At 47.8% G+C, this 25,203-nt stretch overlaps 1 protein-coding gene across 5 annotated transcripts in view; it reads right to left on the reverse strand.

The window, feature by feature from the left end:
- Window positions 1-8,708: 8,708 nt before the first annotated feature.
- Window positions 8,709-25,203, reverse strand: part of MOCS1 (molybdenum cofactor synthesis 1) — a 51,487-nt gene continuing 34,992 nt past the window's right edge. For 3 of the 5 annotated variants that reach the window (XM_084623357.1, XM_084623358.1, XM_084623359.1), the window contains 2 exons: window positions 21,612-21,659; window positions 8,709-14,780 (listed from right to left, as the gene is read on the reverse strand). In XM_084623357.1, the coding sequence (XP_084479483.1) occupies window positions 13,885-14,780; window positions 21,612-21,659 (944 nt within the window). In that variant the 3' untranslated portion in view covers window positions 8,709-13,884. Of the gene's footprint in view, window positions 14,781-19,418; window positions 21,480-21,596; window positions 21,660-25,203 lie in introns of those variants that run through there. The other 2 variants (XM_084623360.1, XM_084623361.1) reach the window with 2 other exon arrangements.

Consider the following 25,203-nt stretch of genomic DNA (forward strand, 5'->3'; position numbering starts at 1 on the left):
CTGCACTATGGACATAGGAACTACAAAAAAGCCTTGGCTAGATTAGCTCGGAAACCACTGTCAGAAATGTGGCATGTCCCGGTGAATTACACACATGGTTTTTCCTGATTTCACTAAAACTCTGGGTCATCCAGTGATTCATAAGTAACAGATCCATGGGGGACAAAGCCCTCAACTGGTCTGTTGAGAAAGAAGCAATTCCTTCATATGCTTAGCCTGTGTTGGTTTCGTTACAGCAAGTTGGGATGTTTCTGCTTTTTAGGATGGTACTAACCAAAGCCCAGCTTTCAGAAGAGCTGTCTTTCTAATGCCACTCAGCATTAGAGGGCGCAGAGGGCTTTTCACTCGGGCTCACCAATGGATTTCTGAGGAGGAGAAAAATTTCAGCGGAGGAGGCAGCAACGCTGTGAGCCTGCTGCCCTGCTCGCTGAGTGGGGCGCTCTGACTTGCTCCCTCCCCATTCCAGCCAGCTGGGTTTAATTTTAGAAACACAGTGCTATCTTGGGGCATCTTTTTCCATGGAATGCAAGTCTTTAAGTAAATAAATAACAGCTTTGTCGAGGTGGAATGGCTGCTGAAACCACACTGCATAACACTCAGCAGTGAGGCAAGCCCTGGTTCGTTTGCATGTGGAACTATTTTATACAGATACAGTGGCTGGACAGCCTTTCTCTCCCTCTCCTTTCACGACCCCTGCCTGCCCTTGTCCACACACACTCCCAAGCGTTCATTAATTAAATCCATAAACAACAGAATAACACCCTAGAGGGAGGGAAGTGAAAATCAGGCCCTCCAGATGGAGCTCTCTGGGGGCAGATGTGAAAATCCATGATTCACCTGAGTCCCCATGGGTTGGCTCACTGTTACTGCTGATGCTTTTGCAGAGTCTGTCATATTCCAGAATGATGCATTCTGGGGCATCTCTGGTGGACGATAAACATTACCCCAGGTAGTTTTTGTGGAATGTCCCCGCTAGCCGAGTGGGTGAGGGCTTTCGGCACATATTCCTGTGCTCAGTTCTATCTGTGTTTCAAGGTACCGAATGTGCCTATCGACGCTTGTGTGTGGGTGTAGACAAATCACGATGCAATCCACCATCTGAGGAATGGGAGCCCCCTTCACCCAGCCTGGAGCAAATAGAGGAGCTTTGCAACTCTGGCTTCATCAGATCAGCAGGTCAAGTGAATTGCAGAGTGTGGGGTACTTTTAAAGTTCTCAATCAGAGTGAGATCTAGAAGTGGACCCTCTGCCAAGAACACTGCAACCATGCCTCCTGCTTTCAAATCTGGGTCCTGTTAGTTTGAGTGCCTCATGCCAGATGTCGGGACTGGATGATAGGGGATGGATCACTCGATAATTGCCCTGTTCTCTTCATTCCCTCTCAAGCAGCTAGCATTGGCCACTGTTGGAAGACAGGATACTGGGCTAGAAGGACCATTGGTCTGACCCAGTATGGCCCTTCTTATGTTCTCATCTGATTTAATGTAGTTAAATAACCAACAGGCCAATTCAGCCCTGGCGTAAACTGGTAAAACTCCCGTGGAGCTAGATCAGGGCTGAATTTGGCCCAAAATCTCTATTTGCTTATTTGGAACAACACACTGCAGGCTGCATGCTTAGAGTAAGAGAACTTCATGGCTTTCAGGACTTGGACAGCCAGGGTTGGACCTCCCCCTGTGCTATTCCTTACAATCACTCATAGCCATGCATCCTAGTCCATCCTGAAGCCAAAGATGAACTGCAGATCTCTTCCATCACATCTTCCCCAGCGTGGGGATATCGGAGATGATCATCTGTTACCTAGGCTTTGGGGCCACAACTCTAGATGATTCAGGACAAAGGACAGCAACTCCCTCACCACCAGATGCTTTCCCAGGATGATGGCCCGGTCCTGCTGGTTTCATTCTGTGGTGCCGGGTCCTTAGAGAGACTCCTAAAGTCTGCAGGAAAGAAAAAGCCACGCAGAAATAACCAGGTGGGCAAGACTGCTGGCTATTCAGCTTGGTCCTGCTGTAGCACTGTGTATGTGATTCCCTGCACTACAGCCACTTGGAAAATGCTACCAACGGCTGAGATCTTGCATGTATCTTTACATCCACAGCATCCTGCACAACAATTATACGTTCTTCGCCACGTGACAGGTGGGACAGGCAGCTTCCAGGGCTGCCATGACACATAGAGAGGTGGCTAGACCATCCCTGATCGTGGCAGCAGGATCAAGCTGTGGGAAAAGAGTCCCCAGGGACCCCCAGCAGGATTCAAATGTTTGTGGCTTGACAAATGTCATGCAATGAGTCTCCCTTCGTGAAGCGGCCGGGCTGTTTAAATCGTTGCTGTTCTCGCCTTTATTAGTGTGAAGATTTCAAACTGGTATCTGAGCTCCCACATTTCCTCTGCTGTGTCTTTTCTGACAGCCCAGAGCAGGACTGCTGCAAGCTATGGGGCCATTACTGAGCTGTTTTTTATCCAATCTGAAAACCAGTGCCAGCCACCCCTTGGCTTTGCTGGGGGGTCTAGTCTTCCTCCTGCTGGCTCTGGCTATGTGCCGCTGGGAGGGGCTTGTCTTTTCCTTGCCCTTCTACCTGACATCATTCTGCTTTTCGCTTGGCTTCCCAGGCTTGCCTTCTCTTCACAGTCAACCGGTCCGCCCCTGCCTGCTCCCTGTCTCAGAGTAAAGCATTTGGCTCTGGCTGAGGCATTTTTCCAAACGTTAGTGACGTCTCCACTGGCTCCTCTCTTCTTTTTCCCAGTGGGACTAAGCCAGCGTTGCCCACGTTCTCTGTAAACTCAGAATCGCGGAGGCCCTGGCCGCAGCTTGTCTTTTCCACTGAACCCAATTAAATTTCAGTTTTGGCAGAATGGAGCCTCTCCAACTGCCAGCTGCAATAGGAGAAACTAGGCTTTCAGGGCAGCGGAAATTATTCCCGTCACTCGGCTCTGCTTATATCTTGGATTCGGCACAGAGGATGGCCCCAGGAGTTGATCTGCACAAGCCAAATGAGCCACACAGAGGTATAGCATTTCTATACAGCGTCACACGCAGGAAGGGGAAGGGCAGCTCATTGCAGGGTCAAGACCGTGCTTGTGTGCGCACACTTTCTTTAGAAGACAGTAACTGAGGCTTGCATGGGGCTTTGCATCCAGGGAGGCTCACGTTCAAAATAGCTTTCTGGCGTTCAGGAAAGTGGCATTAATGAAACGTTCAAACTGCACAGTGGAAATCACACTGAAGCAAAAGTTGCCTGCCAGGTCCTCAGCTGGTATAAATCTGCACATTGACATCAACGGGGCTACGCTACAGTTCATGCTGGCTGAGGACCTGGCCTATGGCTCCACCAATAGTGATTAATGCTGCGGCATTGCACGTGCTGTATGTTTGATGGCATATCCTTTTCCAAACACAATAATACATTTAAGCCAACTCCCTTACCTGCTTCCACCCAAAAAGTCATGCAGTCCAGCTCCTCTTGGTGTTGGAACCTGAAACTTTGCTTCCCCTAGCTTTGTGTCCTTTCAGTTGTGCGCCTGGAACTCTGTATTAACGTGTGCAGGAGGGAGTGTTTGTGTATGAAGAGGAAAAGAAAGAGATGTTTCTGGTCGTCCAAGGTATTAAGTACTTATTTACTAACTGTGGCTCTGGGTTTAAGTGGGCACCTGGAAATTCGAGGATAATCCCGAAGGGGCATGTGCGTAAACATCATCTTCATTTGCTTTTCTGTTTTACTTCTGCACCTTGTATCATGAAGGAGAAGCATCGCTAAAGCCATTAATTGCTAGTTCCCTCAAGGGATCTGAAACTGCTTGTCAAACGGTAATGAATGAAGCCTCACAAAACTCCCAGGCAGTGGGAATTGTCCTCATGTCACTCATGAGGAAGCAGAGGGTGTGTCTACACTGAACACTAAGGCTGGGTCTGTGGGATCCAGGGGTGTGGACTCTGTGTTGCCAGACCTGTACTTGAACATCCACGCTGCATTGTAAAAGTGGGGTTACAGTTGCTGGAGCCAGGTATCTCAGCCATGGTAACGCTTCCAAACAGCACTATGCCGACCTTCTGACTTGGGTTTGTGGCTTGGCCTTCGGGTTGCCAGGTGTCCGGTTTTCGATCGGAACAACCAGTCGCAAAGGGATCCTGGCAGCTCTGGTCAGCGCTACTGACCAGGCCGTTAAGTCCGATGGGTGGTGCAGCAGGGCTAAGGCCCTAGCTCCACGCGGCTCCCGGAAGCAGGGGCACACCCCCTCTCCGGCTCCTACGCAGCCCGGTAGCTCTGTGTGCTGCCTCGTTCAGAGGTGCCGCCCTGCAGCTCCTATTGGCTGTGGTTCCCAGCCAAAGGGAGCTGCGAAGCTGGCGCGTGGGGCAGGAGCAGCGTGCAGAGCCCCCTGGCTGCGTCTCCATGTAGGAGCCAGAAGGGGGACATGCCACTGCTTCTGGGAGCTGCTTGAGGTAAGCGCTGCCCAGAGTCTGCATCCCTGACCACCTCCTGTGCCCCCCTGCCACAGCTCTGATGCTGAGCCCGCACCCCCCTGCACTCCAGTCCCACACCAGAGCCCTCACCGCTCTGCACCCCAACCCCCTGCCCCAGTGTGGAGCCCCCTCCCCTACTTTGAACCCCTCATTTCTGGCCTCACCCCGGAACCCTGCCTCAGCCTAGAGACTCTTCCAATACTCTGAACCCCTCGGCTCCCCCCACAGCCCAGAATCCCCTCCTGCACCCCAAACTCTTCATCTATGGCTGCACTCCAGATCCCACACCCCAATCCACTGCCACAGCCTGGAGTCCCCTTCTTCACCCTGACCTCCTCATTTCTGCCCACACCCCAACCCCCTGAGACAGCCTGGTGAAAATGAGAGAGCGAGGGTGGGGAGACCGAGTGAGCAGGGATGGAGTGAGCCAAGGGAGTTCGCAGCAAGGGAGTTCGGTTTTGTACAAGTAGAAAGTTGGCAACCCTGCTTGACCTGTGTCTGCACAACAAAATGACAGGGCTTGGACCTGAGTCGCAGTGGGGCTTGGGCTGTGACCCACCCCCTTAGCAGGGTCCAAGGACCTGAGTGTTTGCTGACCTGAATCAGACTGATTTGTGTGTGGACAGAAGGGGGGCTTGGGCTTAAACCTGAGTCAGAGTCCAGGCCTATTGTGCACTATAGACATACCCAGAGCCCCAGTGAAATTAGGTGATTTGCCTAGGGCCATGCAGAATGGCAGTGTCAACGTAGAGCCAGGATGTGAATCCAGACCTGAGTCCCAGTCATGTTTATCAACTTCCTGATCTAGCTTGTCTAAGGTTTTATTAAGACCACACGTGAGCATCCTACAACTACCAATGCCTATCTATCACTTACTCCAAACACCATCTTGGGCAACTATAGTCACCCTGTATCACTATCTGCCTTCTGCTTTGGTCCTCAGGCTAGGCATGTGCACAGATCGTTAAGACAAATCCCTATACACTGAACTGAAATGTTTTTAAATGTGGTGCTGCCAGCAGTGAGGGACAGATGGAGGTAGAGTTGGCCAGCTGCTGATCTCCGGCACAGGCACTAAGATGAGACGTCTGCCTCGGTAGGTGCTGTGCATAGGTAGCTCACTAGTTCAAGCAAACCCCTTTGCTGTCCCAGCCCTGTGCCTCTCGCTAGGGCAGAGCTTGCCAGCTATGTCGCGGGTTTGCAATGTGAAGATGATAGATGCACCAATTCCACTTTCATTTGTGACCTAAGGCCAGGCTTTGAACTTCAGTCTCCAGAAGCAGGGAAGATTAGTGCACTAGCCTACTGCAACCAGTAATTCCTCCAGCTATTTTTATGTTCCCTGAAACCTTAAGCCTCTCTTGGAACAAGGTTATGTTAAGTGGAGCGAAGTAAAACTGTTTCCATTTAACTAATTAGCAAGCCCATTTCCTGGCCAAAGCGCACACATCTGCAGCAGTTTCAAAACTGTCACAGGCCTGCATTACCGTCGCTGAGCCAGACAAAGGGAGCCACAAGCTAGTTAAAGACCAATGGTGGGGTGGGACGGAAGAGCCAGATTCTGCTCTTAGTTAAAACTAAATCTGGAGTAAAACTGCATTGAGTGGTGTGGAGTTACCCCAGACTTACACTGGTGTGACTGAGAGCTGAATTTGGCCCTAAATGGCTTATCAGAGCCAAGATTTTTCAAAAGCTACTCATGATTGTGGGTGCCCGTATTGAGCTATCTAAAAGGGGCCTTATTTGGGGGGCAGAGAGGGAGATCCCCACTCTGAAAGTCAGGCCCCTTTAAGGTGCCTCAAGTTAGGAACCCACAAACAATAGCCACTGATGAAAATTTTTGGCTAGTGATTTATAGCTCTCGGATTCCATGTCACTGTCCAGCAGGAGAATGGTGGCTAGCTGGTTACCTGCCCCAAAGGCTAAACCAGTCCTGAACAGAGAATACGACCAACATGAAACAGAAAAGACAAGCTGGGGCAAGTATGCTCCTGCAACATGCTGTAGTGGACATCGGAGCCAATGCCACAAAACTTTCTCCATTTCCGGTGTCCACAGAAATGTGGGTTACGAGGGCTACCATGATTCATCAGTTCAGTGACTTAAGTGGCATGAAAATCTAAATGTGGCTAAGGTATTGCGGGGGGGCGGGGGGGGGAGAGTCAGACCCCTCACAGGTGGAGGGTATGGCCCACCCAGGCTAGGAACACACATTTTGAGGGCAGCTGTGGGGTGATGCTGTGTCAATGTCAGCCTCTCAGAAACCTGGTCTTGACTTGTGAAGGCGATTTCAGAAACATTCAAAAGGGCCACCAGAGAAGGTGTCAGATTGACTAAGAGCCTCAGAATTCTGGGAGAAGGGTGCATGCTGGAGGGGAGGAGAAGCCAAAATCATGACACCTCCACACCTGCATTTCTGAATCCTACGCTGTAGGCCTCTTTTTTGCTCCTTATGCTCAGGGTCACTCAAGGGTGTGAGAATTGCCTCCTTCACATGACACCTTTTGCAGGAGGAGCCTTTAGGAGTAGAACTGTGGAATTCCCCTCATTACATTTTCCCCAAGCTGTTCTTGTGAGGGGGAGCAGGCAGAGAAGAGATTTACACCAACTTCACTTCACCCTCCCCCCCAACTTGCAGAAGCACAGTGCTCACAGGTCACCGAGGATCTGCTGGTGGCACTGGACCATTTGTGTGGAGGCTTTGCCTCTTTGCACCTGCGCTGGCAATGTGGCTTGGACGGAGTCAGAGCTTCCCTCCGTCAGGAGATGGTCCCAGAAGCCCCTCACGGGGAAGTTCCCTAGCAGAGGAGTTCAGTGCAGAAGTTCCTACATCCTGAGACTGTATTAACATTTGGGTGGATTTGTTGCTGGTGGCTTGGATGACCATGTGCACCTCATCTGCAGATTCTGAGGGAGTGGCAGGAGGCTCTCTGTGGTCTGGGGCAGTGGTGGGCAAGATCTTGTCATGGGTCTCTCCCGTTTACATGTTTAGCCTAGGGGAGTGGTAGGGCATCTCTAGCTTTGACTGGCTTTTCCCTTCATGCACTCAGCATCCTTATTTCTATTCAGGCATCCTTATTTCTATTGTGCTGGATGCTGAGACCAAGGCAGTTTGGGGTTTACTAGCTTCATTTAAGGACAGGAACTTCCCTCAGCCCTTTGTTTCAACCCCATCTGCACTGTAATGACCTGCTGGCATAATCAGCAGAGGAGGAAGGAGACTGCAATGGGATCAGATGAGAAAGGAGACTAGGGGAGGTAGAGAGGGTGTTTGCAGTTGTGAGTGAATTTAGTGCAGCTACAAAGGTGACAGAGGGCCAGCTCTGGAGCTTGAAGTCCTGTATTACCCCTCCTCTGTACAACACAGCAGTGCAAAATTCCCATTGCCCTGCCGTGGATGGGACTCTGCTAAGCATCAACCCCTACTTATGCCCTGGATCAAATAGACAACTCTTCTGGGACTGAGATGGCTATTTGTAAGGGCAATTGCGCTGATATGAGGCACCTGTGGATGTTGCAGGAAATGGACTGAGGCTACACTTGCTTCACATTGGCCACCAAAACTACATAGCAGTGATTTTTGAAACTATGGAGCTAGGCTGCATTATCAGTGAGCTGGAGGTGAATGGTTCTGTATCTCGTTCCAATAACTTTCTCTACCTGACAGCAAGCTGAGTAGAGGTTCTGTTCCCCATGCATGCAGGACTTACACATGTAACTCACCAAAATCTGTAAGTTACTCACTTAATTCTTCCTTGTTTTCAAGGAGAACAGCTCTTCTCTGCTTCTGGGGCGGAGTAGATGAAAAAGTGAACAAGGTGAAAGGCAAATGAACCTCTTTTCAAACAGGAAATAGGAGGTTTGGGTGGGGCATGGAAGAGTGGAAGAAATCAAATGACAACTGACTAGGGTTACTGTGCTAAGGTTAGGTGATTGCTCAGTTTTGGAACATCCACTTAGACATGGCTCAATTCTAAATATTTTTGTAAACTGACATTTCTTACAAGCATCGCCCAAGTAAGTTCTATGGGGAGAGATGAACAATTTCTCCATATAAGGAATCACTGTCTGTCCATTGTAGTAACTTGTAACGTGGCCCATGGGCAAAGTTGGCCTGTTGAGCTAGAGAAAATTCAAAAGAGACCGCTTCTCCTGAAGAGACCCTAACTGAACAGTTTAAAAGGGATTTTAAGCTTAACATTGACATAACGTTTGTTCAAAAAATAAACCTACGCAAATAGGCTCATTTCCACGACAATTAGTCTTTATTAAAAATGTACTGAGCAAGGTAAGCCTCTAAAATACTGACCCAGTTTACTTTGTGTGTTGGAGCAGGGGTACAAAAATCACACATACATTATTACCTAGTGCCCCTTGGCAACACATTCTCATAAAATAAATGAACTCTCACATACTTAATTCAACATCTTATCTCTATCAGAATAACTGCATAGTTCCAAGGCTTGGTTATGTAACAAGAAAATGTTATGGCACCCCTATAGAGCTGAGCTGTCAATTCGCCCTAACTATTCAGATTAAGAGACAACCTTACAATCTCCCCTTCCTCCCCTCCCCCGCGGCAGGAATTCTAGTGAAATTCAAAGTCTGTGGGGAGGTCCTGGCTTGTTAAATCAACTATTGCACTGTAGCCGATTTTCAGAAGCTGAGGAGCCATGTGTCAAAATGCACCATCAGCTCAGACTTAAACCTTCTTCTCTCTCGCAGAATACAACTCCGCGTTCCTCAACCCCTTGAATCAGCACGGACGTTTGGTTTGGTTTTTAAAGCCTCAGACAAGAGGCTGTATTCTTTTTTTTTAAATGTAAACGTAGGTGAACAAGAAGTGCTCATGAAAGTAAGAGTCAACTTGGCTACAGCAAGCAAAGGCAAAAGCAGAGTGCAAGTAGGTGTCTTTTCCCTATTTAGCTCAGCCAATTCACTTCAGTCCTGATATGTAAGAAACCACTCTATTTGGTTTTAAGGTTGCCTGTCACCATGGTAAGGCAAGACCCTCCTAGGATTTCAGCACCCAACTGCTACTGATGTCCGTAAGAGTTAGGTGCCTAAATTCTTTTGAGGATCAGGGCCTAAATATGGTATCTGTGCTTCCAAGCCTGATCCTCCTCCCCCAGCCCTGTAAGAGGGATTGCAGAGGGCATCTTCTGTGCATTAACCAATATTCTTCTTAAACTAGCAGAGATTCTCCTGCCACGATGGCAAGTAATCAGTATGGTCTGATGTAGCAATAGGACCTTGTGCAGAATTATTGTATTTGAGCACCCAGGGTGGGTGTTTGTATCTTTTCATTGCCACAGTGCAGACAGAAGAGCTCTTAATCACATCTCACAGTAACTAAGAAAATCAAACAGATTAAGTACCTGAAATGCTTTCTGATAAATGCCACTTTCCATGCCGTATGGCTTTGCTAAGGAATTTGGAACTGGAAAGTTGTGTACAGTATTTAAAAAAAAAAAAAAACAAACATTTGATGAGCTGATCATCTTAGGTGATCACTAGCTCAAAGATGTGAAAAATCCATGCCATTTTTGACTGGTGTGACACACGTGCAGATTGATTTAGTGGGAAGAAAGATTTTCCTGTAAACACCCAGGTAAATTAAGAGTTTAATGTGAAAAGGGGGCAGTCAGACTGAAGCCACAAGCTCTTTAAATTCAGTGTTTGTCCTAAAGCAGGATTATAAACTAGGCCAGCGAAGCAGAATGATAGAGGCCCAGACCAGTGCCAAAGCTTGAGACTTGAGCGTTGCTACTAATGGCCAGTGCTTCTCTACAAGGAAGACTCTTCCGCTTCATGGGGGTGTGTGGGATTGAGAGAAGCAGCCAAGGAACTAGCCAGGAATTCAGCACCCACTCAGTAGTTGAAACCCAGTGCAACTTGTAAGGGTCTAGCTCTACTGCACCTGGGAGTGAGCATCCCAGCCCAGGTCTACAGCCATGCTAGTGCACTAAAACTAGCTGCATAGACATTGCTTTGATGTTGCGACTTGGGTTGGAGGTCAGGCTCTCAAGTGTACCCCAGGCCAGAGCCTCCAATCCCCAACCTGAGCTGCTGTGGCTACACAGCTCTTTTTAGCCTACTAGCACGAGTCTGTCGAGCCACGCTGGGAGCCTTGCGCCCAGGTGCAGTGTAGACATACCCGTGAAGGGCTTAGACTCCCCAGTCATCGGTGACCACTGCTCTCACACAGCTATGTCACTTATCTACCATTAAGGTGTGTTCAGGTAGAATTTTCCAAGAGGTGCTAATTTTAAGCAGTCTTTAAATGAAAGGTCTGATCAATATAAACAAACACACTGCCAGATACTTCTATAGCAAAGGGTATTAGAACCAACTTGTGCCATCTGGTTCCACACGGGCACCCTATAGAGTCAACGGGATCCCATAAGCATATCTAGTGGTGGAATCTGGAACTTAGTGGTCATGGCAATGCTACTATTACTGGGATGTTGTGGATAATGGCTCACCAATAGAAAAATATATATTTCAAACTGCTAGCTACACCCCAACACGTAACATGGCTTAAAATGCACAGCAACTCTACAGTGAACTCCAACGTGCTTCCTTGGTGCTGGTGTGATGCTCTACCTCCAACTGAGTTAGTAAAGAAAAGGGGTTGGGAAGCAGAGTGATGGGCAATCAGGTGTATAGGAAAGAGAGGGGGTTAAAGTTTTAAATCTGACCCTGCCTTCCTAGTTTACTGCACTAAACCTGAGCTAATCTCCTTTGAAGTGACTGAAATGTGCTTGATGCTGTCATGTATAGTCTCACCACTGGATAAAATGTTTCTTGAAACACAACTTTAGGGAGCAGGCTGTACCAACAATAATAATCACAAGGCAAAGGAAAAAATTCTTTCCAGTAACTTGAAAGCTCTAGTTTAATAGGAAAGCAAGGTTAATAAGGCTGTTTTAAAAGCTTCCTCGGTTGTGTGTATCAAAGGGGGTGGTAGCACTGGTGTCCAAAGGGCAGGAAACTTAAGCCACAGGAGCACACCATAAATTAAAGTTGGGGGCTCCTTGTCTTTGAGGTTTAGGTAAAGCTTTCAGGTTACTGTATAAAACCAAAATACAGCAGTGGCAAGCAAGTTAAAACAAAGAGGTGTTAAGAGTATTTGGGGTAGCCACTTGGGTTGATTAAAAAAAAAAACATTACTGCTGAAGAATTCTTCAACACTGTGGACTGTAGGACTTCATTTTTAAACACAAGGTTTATAAATGGAAAGACTGTTGGTCTGCCAACATCTGAATTGAGGGTCTTTCTCCAACCATAGCACAGGGTGGCACTAGCCTTTAAGATGGCATAGAGAGCTGGAATCCCTGCTCTGCTGTATGTGTTTGATCTCAACTATAGCAGGAAAAAGAATCTTGAACTCAAGGTTTGAGAGTAAGGGAGAATTGTTTTTCAATTTAGACTGACAAATCAGTATATTTTATTGTCTATTCCCTTCCACTCCAAAAACATGCAAAATTAACTCCTGCTTTTGAAGATCATCCTTAGCAAGGGGACCATTTCAAGTGCTGAGTGTTAACACTGAACTTTTTAAAATCATTACACATGCCAGCCTAGTGCCCAAGGTTCTCTCTCTCTCTGTTTGCTTTCTGGCTTTGAGCTTTTAGGATGGATTCAGATCATACTTCCAAGTTTTTTCTCTGCCACCAGAAGAACTAGGAACTTTCCTTTTTTTAAAAAAAGAAAAAGCGGAGATCCTTATCTAGCCACATGCCTTGAGAGGTTCAGGTTTTAATAACAAAAATAGCATAAGACTCCGCAACATCAAGTACTTCACTTTTAGAAGACTGATTTTTCAGGCTTCTAAGTGCCTATTCCAATTTCCCCTCTCCTGGGTTCCTTTGACAAATCTTGAAGGATTTCCTCCCCTTCCCTGAGGCAGAGTCAACACAGCAAAGGGATGTTTATGACCCTGTTTGCCAAAAGAATCACTGAGTTCAGCAACAACAGCATTAATGATGGTCAAGACCTAGCTTGAGCTTCCTCTGCGGGCTGGATGCAAAGTCTATAGAAGAACCTAGTCTCATGCTTGCTTATCCCATGACACGCCATTGGTGGGGGCTACAAACTGCCATGGCAGATATGTGGATTAAAAAAAAAATCCGAATCTGCTGGATTTCGGTGGGAAACTCAGCTGGATTTCAAGTCCCAGAAATAAAAAAAGGGCCTGATTCTGCTCATGTTTTGGGGAGTTCTGTCCCTGACTTTCCTAAGGAGCAGAATGAGGTTCTTAGGCACAGCCCATAAACTTGCTAGAGTACCAAAAAAAAAAAAACCAAAACCCACAACCTTATGAAGTAGTTTAAGCTGAGTCAATCATTTGACAGCCCATATTGGCTCTTTTAGGAAGTCTCTTCATGGCTACCCAGTTTTGGTCATGGTTCCTGCTGGTTGCTCTGGAGGGGGGTGGCACAGTAAGCTTTGATGTAACACTGCAGGGCATCCCTTCAGGACACAGCAAGGAAGGAGGCCTATTACCTTCTGGGAAGTGGCTTTGATAGACAGAGATTGATTCAGAACTGGCCCCTGAGCATGCAGGGACATCTAGTGAGTTGGTTATGATGGCAGGCACAAGTGAACTACAGCAAAACAGTGCAGGGTGTGCAAATTACAGTTCCTCCTACCCCAGTAGCTCTCTGCACTGAGGGGCCTGATGCTGAATAAAATCAGGCCTATGCATGGGCTATTTGGCATCAGTCAACCAACATCTAATTTTCCATTCATGGACATAAGATCCCATCCCCTTGCTCTGGTAGTGATCAGACCCATTTAGGACCCAAGCAGTTGTGAGGGGTGTGGCTAGGTGACTTTGAGCTGAATAATTCCAACTGATTGGGCTCCATACATTATTAAAATCTTTGCTCAATGGCCAGGACTCTAGAATGACTCCCCATTGTCTCCTTCTGAAGTTTCTTCCTAGTTCAAGTTTGGTGGGAAGAAAGGAGCAATTCTTAAGCCAGTGTCATTGATCAAAGATACAATAAACTACTCCTAATTGTGTGTTCTTTATTTGCCAAGTGAATTTGATACTGATGAAGAGCGCCTGACTAAGCACTGGACAGGTTACAGCAGCCAGACCAGCTTCCCTGACATCACTGGGTTGAAGGGCCTCAGTTTTGACCCATGGCAGTGAGATGAAAGTTTCCATGGCCTAACAGAACCCGAGGGTACAGGGAAGGGTGCTAAGTGTGGTTGTGGACGCCTGGGGAGACCTGTCCAGTAGGAGTCGACCTGAGGAGCACCAAGCAGTGAGATGGCCTGGCCATTCAGACTAAGTCCCATTCTTTTATAGGATACCTGCTGTTTCCCCAGCCAGACTGCAGATATGGCACCAAGGCAGCCCGCGCCCTCAGTGCCCGCATGGGGATGCTCCTGTTACAGGATAAGTGCTATCCACGCTGGAAGTCTCCCCTCTGCCCTCCCGTCTTGCTCAGCAACTTCACCTCTTCGATGATTATGTCGTGAGTGACTGCTTTGCACATGTCATACACAGTCAGGGCAGCAAGGCTGGCGGCAGTCAGCGCTTCCATCTCCACGCCTGTCTTACCCTGGCTGTGGCAGAGCGCCTGGATCACCACAGCCCATCTGCTCTCGTCCAGGCTCAGAGAGACGTCCACCTGGCTCAGAGAGATGTTGTGGCACAGGGGGATCAGCTGGCTGGTCAGCTTGGCTCCCTGAATCCCTGCGATCTGGGCTACTGCCAGCACATCTCCTTTCTTCAGCTGGTTCTGTCGCACCATCCCAAATGCCTCCTCACCCAGACGAACCACAGCACTGGCAACAGCGGTCCTTTCAGAATCGGGCTTCTTTCCAACATCTGTCATGGCCGCCCGCCCCTCTTGGTCAACGTGAGTCAGGCTGCCGGAGGGACCCCGTTCACTGGCGCACAAGCCAGAACCTATGGTTTTGGAGTGGGATCCTGGGCCCTTTTCTTCTTCAGCAGCCCCAGAGTGACTGTCCACAGCAATTTGGCTGGTGTGCTGAATGGAAGGACTTCTTGTCCTAAGGCACTTTGTGTCCGAGCTAGAGCTCAAAATCTTTTGGAAGATGCAAATGCCGCGTGCCTGAGCTCGCAGAATTTCTGCTGTAAGCTGCTGTTGCTCTGACAGAGAACCTGGCAAGGCGTGCTGTCCTGTAAACACATTTTTCTTAAACGCTTTTCCCATCTGCTTGGATAAACTTGCTCTTGGCATTAGCCAGTGGCCAGGTCTGTGGCCCCATTGCTTTGAACGTGGAGAATTCTGCAAGGCATCTTGCAGTAGTGAGGTCGACTTCAATGCTGCCTCTGAAGAGGAGGATAAATAGAAATGAGACAAAAGCTATTGCTACTAACTGGAAGGATAAACTAAAATGTATCTGAATTAGGATGCAGTCAGAGCACTGCTCCCACTTTTATACACTACCAACAGCCCTAGGAAGCTGGGAATTGAACTGCATTTCCTTACTAAAGTTCAGACCTCCCAATTCCCCAGGCTCATAGGCCTCTTGTTGGATTGACTTGCTTACCAACACTGTGGCTGGGTGCACAGTTATTGTAGGGTCAGTCACAAGAGAGGAATTTGTTTTCAGTATTAAAAAACAATCAACGTTTGAGAACAAGCAGCCAAGGAATTACCTGGACTTCACCTCTGGGGGAAAAAAAGGTGGGGGGGGGGAGGGGGACACACACTACCACCTTCTTCTTGTGACAGTGTGATTAAAAATGTCTTCCTCAACAATGCCAGGCTCATTTAAAAAAAAAAAACAAAACCATTTTTCACTCCCTTCTTCGCTATCTCCTGCCCTCCAGCTCTGGTTGCTGCTCTCACCTTTTCCAGCATGCTGTTTAAAGTAGGATCATTTCACTTTCCAGGTTTCTGCTCGTAGTTGCAGCCCTCAGAGGTCAGCCGGGCCAAGAAGGACCAGCTGCATTGCCTGCGAGTTCCTAGACAGATTCCATGCTGGAAACGCCCCCATAGTCACTGGGAGCTCAGATTCCCTCATTGACACCTGTTATCTCTTCCCTGGCCAGGAGCTCTGCCAGCTCAGTTTGGAACTTTATTTAAATCCACTGGAAAGTAGCCCTCCTTGCCTCTCACACTAATCCCCCGACTTTGGCATTTTCACAGCACCCACTGCCAAGCACCAAGACAGGAGCCTGTTACGCACACAATGGAAGTGATTCTCTTTATAATCCAAAGGAGAAGGAGGCAAAGAAGTAAGTAGTGGCCACATCTTAACAACCTGCTTTGTTTTTTAAAAAGGAGATCTCCCCTATGCTCTTCACTATTCCTTTATGCGATACAGAGGCTCAGGAGAGGTTTGGAAGACTACAGATGAGCAAATCCCTTCCATAGCCCCTTGAAGCAGGACTCCTTTGGGAAATAGCAAGTTCAAGAGCTGTTCACAGAGGAGTCAGAACAGCTCTCACGAGTGAGACACACTGTGCTTTATCTTTCCTAAGGGAAAGGCAAGGTTCCTACCTACTTTGCTGCTTCCTGATAGAGTCCCAAGCACAGCATACAGTGCAAACGGCCCCTCACCACACTGTACTGGGTCTGTTGCCTTGGATTAGCAAAACCTTCAAACAGAAGATTAGTGTCTATTTAACCTCTTCCCTGCTAGGCTCAACAGCCTTGGTATTCACCTAGCTCTGGGAGAGACATTCTCTGAGCATCTTGGTTCAGCGCTAGAATTTAACTGTCCTTAGCTTTTAATCAAGACAATGGGCTAAATTCAGATATGGAGAAAGCAGAGGCCACACCCCTGGAGTTGTGCCCTCTCACACTAGGGCTGAATTTGTTTGTACATCTGTGGTATCACTGAGTGATGGAGGTGCTAAAAGAAAGATTCTAACAGGTAATTAACTAGGAACAGTAGGGGTCATCAAGAACTCATTCACTAGCACTAATCCGATTTAAGAGGGAAACCTCATAAAATGGGGCCTACTGCCTGCAGCCCATCTTGTAATGGACACTACACTAATGGTGCAACAGTGTAGAGAAGCAGCTTGATTTTTTTATACAAGTCTTGGGATACCTTGAACCTTCCTTTAAAAAAAAAAATCAAGAATTTAAAGGTAAGTGAGACCTTCAGTCCCTTTGCTGGCCTAAGCTCTGCAGGACTGAAGCTAAACTCATGCAAAGTGCCTGAACTAGGGGGGAGCGGGGCTGTAAGAGGAGTTAAGAGCTCAATATCCAAGGACTGAAGCTGCTCAGGAGTGGAGCATCCATCAGTACATTTGGGGGGCACATAACCAATTTCTGTTTAACTTTTGAAGGGGAAAGGAGTCCAGGAGAGCTGGCTGTATTTCAAGGAATCCCTGTTGAGGTTACAGGGACAAACCATCCCGATGAGTCGAAAGAATAGTAAATATGGCAGGCGACCAGCTTGGCTTAATGGTGAAATCCTAGCGGATCTTAAACATAAAAAAGAAGCTTACAAGAAGTGGAAGGTTGGACATATGACCAGGGAAGAGTATAAAAATATTGCTCGGGCATGTAGGAATGATATCAGGAGGGCCAAATCACACCTGGAGCTGCAGCTAGCGAGAGATGTCAAGAGTAACAAGAAGGGTTTTTTCAGGTATGTTGGCAACCAGAAGAAAGCCAAGGAAAGTGTGGGCCCCTTACTGAATGAGGGAGGCAACCTAGTGACAGAGGATGTGGAAAAAGCTAATGTACTCAATGCTTTTTTTGCCTCTGTTTTCACTAACAAGGTCAGCTCCCAGACTGCTGCGCTGGGCATCACAAAATGGGGAAGAGATGGCCAGCCCTCTGTGGAGATAGAGGTGGTTAGGGACTATTTAGAAAAGCTGGACGTGCACAAGTCCATGGGGCCAGACGAGTTGTATCAGAGAGTGCTGAAGGAATTGGCGGCTGTGATTGCAGAGCCATTGGCCATTATCTTTGAAAACTCGTGGCGAACCGGGGAAGTCCCGGATGACTGGAAAAAGGCTAATGTTCCAATCTTTAAAAAATCCAATAAAGTGCCAATCTTTAAAAAAGGGAAGAAGGAGGATCCTGGGAACTACAGGCCAGTCAGCCTCACCTCAGTCCCTGGAAAAATCATGGAGTAGGTCCTCAAAGAATCAATCCTGAAGCACTTGCATGAGAGGAAAGTGATCAGGAACAGCCAGCATGGATTCACCAAGGGAAGGTCATGCCTGACTAATCTAATCGCCTTTTATGATGAGATTACTGGTTCTGTGGATGAAGGGAAAGCAGTGGATGTATTGTTTCTTGACTTTAGCAAAGCTTTTGACACGGTCTCCCACAGTATTCTTGTCAGCAAGTTAAGGAAGTATGGGCTGGATGAATGCACTATAAGGTGGGTAGAAAGCTGGCTAGATTGTCGGGCTCAACGGGTAGTGATCAATGGCTCCATGTCCAGTTGGCAGCCGGTATCAAGTGGAGTGCCCCAAGGGTCGGTCCTGGGGCCGGTTTCGTTCAATATCTTCATAAATGATCTGGAGGATGGTGTGGATTGCACTCTCAGCAAATTTGCGGATGATACTAAACTGGGAGGAGTGGTAGATACGCTGGAGGGGAGGGATATGATATAGAGGGACCTAGACAAATTGGAGGATTGGGCCAAAAGAAATCTGATGAGGTTCAATAAGGATAAGTGCAGGGTCCTGCACTTAGGATGGAAGAATCCAATGCACCGCTACAGACTAGGGACCGAATGGCTAGGCAGCAGTTCTGCGGAAAAGGACCTAAGGGTGACAGTGGATGAGAAGCTGGATATGAGTCAGCAGTGTGCCCTTGTTGCCAAGAAGGCCAATGGCATTTTGGGATGTATAAGTAGGGGCATAGCGAGCAGATCGAGGGACGTGATCGTTCCCCTCTATTCGACATTGGTGAGGCCTCATCTGGAGTACTGTGTCCAGTTTTGGGCCCCACACTACAAGAAGGATGTGGATAAATTGGAGAGAGTCCAGCGAAGGGCAACAAAAATGATTAGGGGACTGGAACACATGAGTTATGAGGAGAGGCTGAGGGAGCTGGGATTGTTTAGCCTGCAGAAGAGAAGAATGAGGGGGGATTTGATAGCTGCTTTCAACTACCTGAAAGGGGGTTCCAAAGAGGATGGCTCTAGACTGTTCTCAATGGTAGCAGATGACAGAACGAGGAGTAATGGTCTCAAGTTGCAGTGGGGGAGGTTTAGATTGGATATTAGGAAAAACTTTTTCACTAAGAGGGTGGTGAAACACTGGAATGCGTTACCTAGGGAGGTGGTAGAATCTCCGTCCTTAGAGGTTTTTAAGGTCAGGCTTGACAAAGCCCTGGCTGGGATGATTTAACTGGGAATTGGTCCTGCTTCAAGCAGGGGGTTGGACTAGATGACCTTCAGGGGTCCCTTCCAACCCTGATATTCTACGATTCTATGGACGTTTTGAGTAGATAAGTGCAGAAGACAGAGAGGTAAGTGAAAGCTGGATGAGGCACCTTGCACTCATACACTTTCAGGGTGCAGCATACGCTGCCTCTTTTATACAAGTTTCCTTTAAATCCCACACAATGGTACCTCTGTCCTCACCCACATTGCTCACGTAACACAAAAAGGCAAAGAGCGAGACCATGAACTTCCATGCCTGTGATGGGTACAATGCACTAGTAACTTCCTACTGATGTAGATCAGCAGTGTTTTGCTTGTACCTTATTAGTAAATCTGCGAAGCTAAACTTGGTTTCATCAGTGAAAAATTTCCAACTGGAAGGTAAGAGGAGAAATATCCCATCGCTAAGGTGAAGCTGGGAGAACAGCCTATTCTTAATATTTCTATTAAGGAAAATAGTTCCGGGACAGACCAAAATTAAATAAAAGGGGGTCAAGAATTAGGTCATACAGAAAAGAAGATGGGTTTAGCTTGCTAGGACAGCAAGAGAGATCAATCGTTTCCCTTGCGTTAGATTTGATTAAATGAATTCCATGTTCTCTCTACCTCCTGCCTGTTCACACACTAGCTTTAACTGAACCCTGCAATTAATTAGGAAATCCCCCAATCTGCTTCCCATAAGTATCCATGGTCTGCACATCACACTGTGTCATCCTTGACTCAGCTCCGGTCGTGAGACTGTACTGTTTATGCAGAGAATGCCAGTGGTTACTTTTAAAGACAGGGAAGAACAGGACAGACTGGCTACATGCAATGATAATAGAAGACTGCTATTCCAAAAGAAGCTAGATACATTCCCATCTCCGCATCCATACCTCCCACCCTTCTTCCTCCCAATGCCATTTTAAAAATTAAAGAGAAGCCCCACAGATAGTTTATAAAGGACAGTGGATGGGGGTCTAGTTTGGGAGGTAAAATAGTTTTTCATTCCATTCAAAAAGCCCAGTTCATCCTCATTTTGCAGCAGGTGAGACTGCTAGAACTGTGCCTGTTTCCCCCTTTTCTGGAACGTAGTAGAGCAACTCAGCCAAAGAACCAAGCAAACAGTGAGAGACCAGGAATAGTCTGCACAGTTCAAGCTGTTCACCTACAAACTCAATATGGCAGAAGATAGCATGGTAGCAAAGAAATGAGAATTGGAAGCACCTTAAGTGAACCCTTTCTTCCAAGAGAAGGGCAAAAAACAATGTAAAAGCAAAAGACCAGATTAATAAGACACTCTCCAGAATCCATTTGCAAAGAGACTGAGTGGAGTTTACTGGAGTACTGATTAAAAGCAACAGGTATTGCAAAAACAGCCCCAGTGGAGATTTGCAAATCTAAGGAATGCTACCTTCCCAATGATACAATTGTCTGTTCCCACTCCAGGTACTTGAAGTTGCCCGCTTGTCAGCTTTGGAGTTACCAAGTTATAATCATAATATGAATAATGGCTGATTTGCTGCTTTGCTTGGAAGAGAAGAAGTGGGCTTGATATAAAATATTTTTCCCCTTGATACATCAGAACTTCTTAGCAAGGAATAATGATACTTAGAGCACCTTCCATCCAAGGATCTCAAAATGCTTTTACAAATATTCACTAAGCAATCCACCCAACACCTTTCCGCCCCTTCCTTAAAAATAGAGGGAGATACAGGCACAGAAAAGTCAAACCAACTTGGCCAGTGTCACATAAGAATCAGTAACACAGACATGAATAAAATCCAGGAGACTTAGTTCTCTAGTCTGACCACTAGACTATTTGATTAGAGGAGTAAATGGTTTGAAATCTGTCCCCCCCCGGGCCTTTGAATTAGAGCCGATTTGTGCTTGTGTCAATGCCAGAGATCTCTTTGGCAAGCTTTCTAGCAAAGGGTGGTTTAGAAAATGCTGCCCTGGGGAAGACAAGGGGAAAAAAAATAATAATGCACTCTTGTTGCTCCCTCCAGCCTTTAGTCCAGTTTAGTATAAGGCATTAGGGGTTCAGACATTCTGACACTATGGATGCGGGTGCTATATAAGTAGCAGACAGAAACTAGGCTGCAATTAGTAAGTGGTATTCTCACCTCATGGTTTAGGCAAGTGAGTCCTCACACTGTTAACTCAATTAAATGCCAGGTTTTTGATACCCATTTGTCCAGATTCAGGGGATATGGGCAGGGAGGTGAAGGAGCAGGATTTTCTTCTGGTAGCTATGCCACACCACTTGAGCTCAGGGACCCCAGTAGTGTGGCACCATCAAGGAATTCTACCCCAGCAATAAAGTGAAGCCTCCATCCTTCAAGTTTAATGTTTACGCTGCAATTTGTTCAATCTCTCAGCCAGATCCTGCTTTACAAGGGACACCCAGAAGTGCTGTATCATCATTGTCTTGGTCTTGCTTAATGCAAAGGAAGCAAACAGGAGGCATAGTACCAAAGGCAAAGGCCTTAACATGCAACTTTGAAAGCCTAACACTTTTTTTTAAAGCTCAAAATGAAAGCTGTTGAAAGCCATATAAATGATCCATTCCACGTATGGCGGGATGACAGGTTGAAGTTGACAGATGAGTCTCCAATTCTCTCCCCCCACACCCTTATTTTCTTTGAGAGACCGACCGCATTTCTTAAAATCAGTTCATCTCTGCCTAAAGTGAAACAGAAATGTGTGCAGCTTAGGAAAAAACAAAACAAAACCCCAACCCAATCCTTTCTACTCCCCAGAGATGTAAACCTAATAAAACCATGGTGTGTGTATTACGTACTGATTTGTCACCCACCGATCAGGATCATTGGCCGGTTCTTCATCTGGGAAATGTTAAACATGCCTAGAAATAAAATAATGTAAAAATTACTAGTTTTTTTAAAACACCCATTTTAAGTAATTTATCTTATTCTATTTATTTTCTTCTACTGTCCTGGACCCTGTCATTCCTAACCTACACAGTAGGAAAAGGAGAGCCCGAAAAACTACCAAGAAAATACCATTTAACTCATTAAAATGTAAAACGGTCTGAGGACAATATCCAAGTGCCCAAGTCCAGAGCAGCCATCATACAGTGGAGCTTTTTCTCAGAAAGGCTCCTATAACCAGAATTACTCTCTGCATGTTACAGCAGTCACACAATTCAGACAGACTGGAGAAGGATGCTCCAGTGGTTAGAGCACTAGCCCAGGACTTGGGATACCAAGGTTCGATTACCTGCTCTGCCACAAAACTTCCTGTGTTATCTGGGCAAGTCACGCAGGCTCTCAGTGCCTCAATTCCCCATCTATAAACGTGGGGATAATAGTATTTATATGGCCTCCGAAGGGTTGCAACAACAACTACATTAAAAGATTGAGACACGCTCCGTTACTATGGCGACGGGGGCCATTGAAGTACCTTAGACATACAGTCATATTTCAGTAGTAGCAATGGGATTTCACTGTGTCGGTAAATAGGCTGCAGATATCTCTCCCAATACACCTGGACACCTTCCTGTACAAGGCAAGCGAAAACCGAGATCCCCCAGGATTGGTGGTACAGAGACGAGCATTTACGAATGATCTGAAGGCAGCAGGGAACACGGAGTTGGCATATACCGAGGACTTCAAATTGATCCGAGTATTAAAAAAAGGCTCGTGAAAGACTCCAGATGGAGGTACCGTTTAGATCAGGGGTCGGCAACCTTTCAGAAGCGGTGGGTCGAGTCTTCATTGATTCACTCTAATTTAAGGTTTCGCGTGACAGTAATACATTTTAACGTTTTTTAGAAGGTCTCTCTCTATACGTCTATATATTATATAACTAAACTATTGTCGTATGTAAAGGAAACAAGGTTTTCAAAATGTTTAAGCAGCTTCATTTCAAATTAAAATAAAATGCTGATCTTATGCCGCCGGCCCGCTGAGCCTGTTGCCGGCCTGGGGGTCCGTTCACCTAGGCCGGCAGCAGGCTGAGTGGGACCTGTGGCCAAGACCCTGGCTGGCAAGGGGCTCGCAGCCAGAACCCCAAACCAGCAGTGGGCTGAGCGGCTCAGCCTGCTGCCGGTCTGGGGTTCAGTCCGCCGGCTCCTGCCAGCCAGGGTCCTGGCTGCCAGTCCGGGATCCCAGCCCTGCCCACACAGAGTGAGTACGTACCTACCTTCTCCCTGGTTCTAGCCCATTCTCTTCCTCTCTCTCTGCACTGAGCTGAGGGTGGGAGTGCACTGAGCACAGGGCTGGGGGTGAAGGAGCAGGCTGGGGGTTGGGGTGTAGGGTCTGGCCAGGAGCTAGAATGAGGGAGGGGGCTCAGGGTTGGGGTTTGGGTGTGGAGTGCTTACCTGGGCAGCTCCCATTTGGTGCAAGGGGTGCAGGTGGGAATGTGGGGGGTGCAGGAGCTCCCATTTGGTGCTCAGGGTGGGGGTGGGAATATGGGGGGGTGCAAGACTCAGGACATGGGTGTGAGGGGGCTGGGTATGTGTGTGGGGTACCAGAGTCAGGGCTGGGGTCGTGGGGGGGGTGCAGGGGTCAGGGCAGAGGGCTGGGGGTGTGGGCTGGAGTCGTGGGGGTGCTCCCAGCCCCCTGCCCAAAGCAGCTCACGGCAGGGGGCTGGAGGTGATATGCCCTGATTCCACCCACCTTCCCCAAGGCCCCGTCTCCACCTCCTCCCCGGATCCCCCTCCCTGCAAGGGCCATCAGCTGATCAGCAGCAGGGAGGGAGAGGAGAAGGGGCAGGAACCCAGCATGGAGCAGGGAGGGGGAAGCTTGCCTGCCCTGCAGCAGCAGCCGGCAGTACCAAGCTTCTTCACCCTGCCCCCATGGTGGGGCGGAAAAGAGCGGGCCAGGGCAGGCAGGATTTTTAATGGCACGCTGCTGCCTACCGGGGTCCCGGCCTGGGTTCGGCAGCAAGCTGAGCGGGGCCGGTGGCTGGGACTCGGCAGGCAGCAGCGTGCCATTAAAAATCACCTCACGTACAGTCTTTGGCATGCGTGCCATAGGTTGCTGACCCCTGGTTTAGATTTACTGGACAGCATGGCGGCAGACCCAATTGTATTTGGGTAAGACTTGTGCACTTTAAAAATCAGTCTACGCTCATATACTGAGGAGTGCTGAACGGGTCGGATTCCTCCCAGGACATGAAGATTGTCTGCTTAGTGTACCGAGGCAGCTGGGTAAAACAAGCATCAGAATGGTTGGGGATTGGAATGACAGAAGTTGAAAAACCTGGATTTACCCTCTTGAGAGAGCACTCAGCTTTGGTCACCTCACTTGCAGATAGATTTACTAGGTCCAGAGAAGGCTAATGACAACTGTTAGGGGCCTAGTGGGATTTACAAGAGAACTAAAGAGTCACTCAAAGTTAATGGCAAATGTATTTAGGACAAAAAAGGAAATACTTCCTCCCAGCACAGAGTCAGTGTCTAGAATTCACTGCGCAGGATATCACAGTTTCATATGGCAGCTGAATTTTTAAAGGCAGCTCGACAAGATTTGTGAATAAAATCATTTGCAAGTATGCCAACTGAGAGAAGAAGAATCCAGTCTCAAGCATCAGGGTGTAAATGCATTACCACAGGGGTTATGAAACCATTCCCCATCCCGAGAGCAGCGCTGCAGAGCCAGCTGTGTCTTAACAGTTTCTCTCCGCTTGCTCTGAAGAATCAGTACTGGTCACAGTCAGAAACAAGAGATTGGACTAGATGGATCCGCAGCCTAGCTCCGGTACTTGTGGTCTTCATTTAATTCTAATGAGAAAATGTGGATCTCACAGAATGCTGCAAAGTGGAAAGGCAGGCAAGGGAAAAAGGTTTGCATCCATAACAAGAAGGTAGGTTGACCGCAAATTACAGGGTTGCCACTAGGGATGGTAATAACCAGACAGGAGAAGGGCCAGAGATAAAAGCTGCCAGAGACAGAAAGTGGTTCTCCTGAAATAAGGCTGAAGGCAGGAGAACAGCAGGAGGAGACTGCTGGCTGACCTCCCCAAGCCAGAAGGCTGAAGGCAGGAGGAGCAGCAGAGGGAGTTGCCTGCTGGCTCTGAGCCAGAGCCAAGGGCTAGGGAGGACCAAAGGAAAGGACAGCAGCAGATGGCTTTAGCCGCTGGTCCCTGAGGAACACAGAGGGCCAGAGAGAATGAGGGATGCTCCCCGGCAAGGCTGCATAGAGAGGCCATGGGACTTCCTGCTAGAAAGTGCAGGGGTGCACCCCAGAAGGAAGAGTAGGGGGTGGCTGTCCTAGCAGAGGGACTGACAAGGAGCCTCGCTGTGACAGAAGACAGTGAGGCACAGTTGCCTCATTAAGACCAGTGGCAGATAATGTGCCGAATCAAGTGGGAACCTCAGAGTTTCCTCTCCTGAGTCACTATAATTCCACAGAATAGCTTTTCCCTCCCTGCTACCAGGTCTTGCG

The sequence above is a fragment of the Lepidochelys olivacea genome, assembly GCF_965140295.1.
Source record: "Lepidochelys olivacea isolate rLepOli2 genome assembly, chromosome: 3".
NCBI classification, from domain to species: Eukaryota; Metazoa; Chordata; order Testudines; family Cheloniidae; genus Lepidochelys; species Lepidochelys olivacea.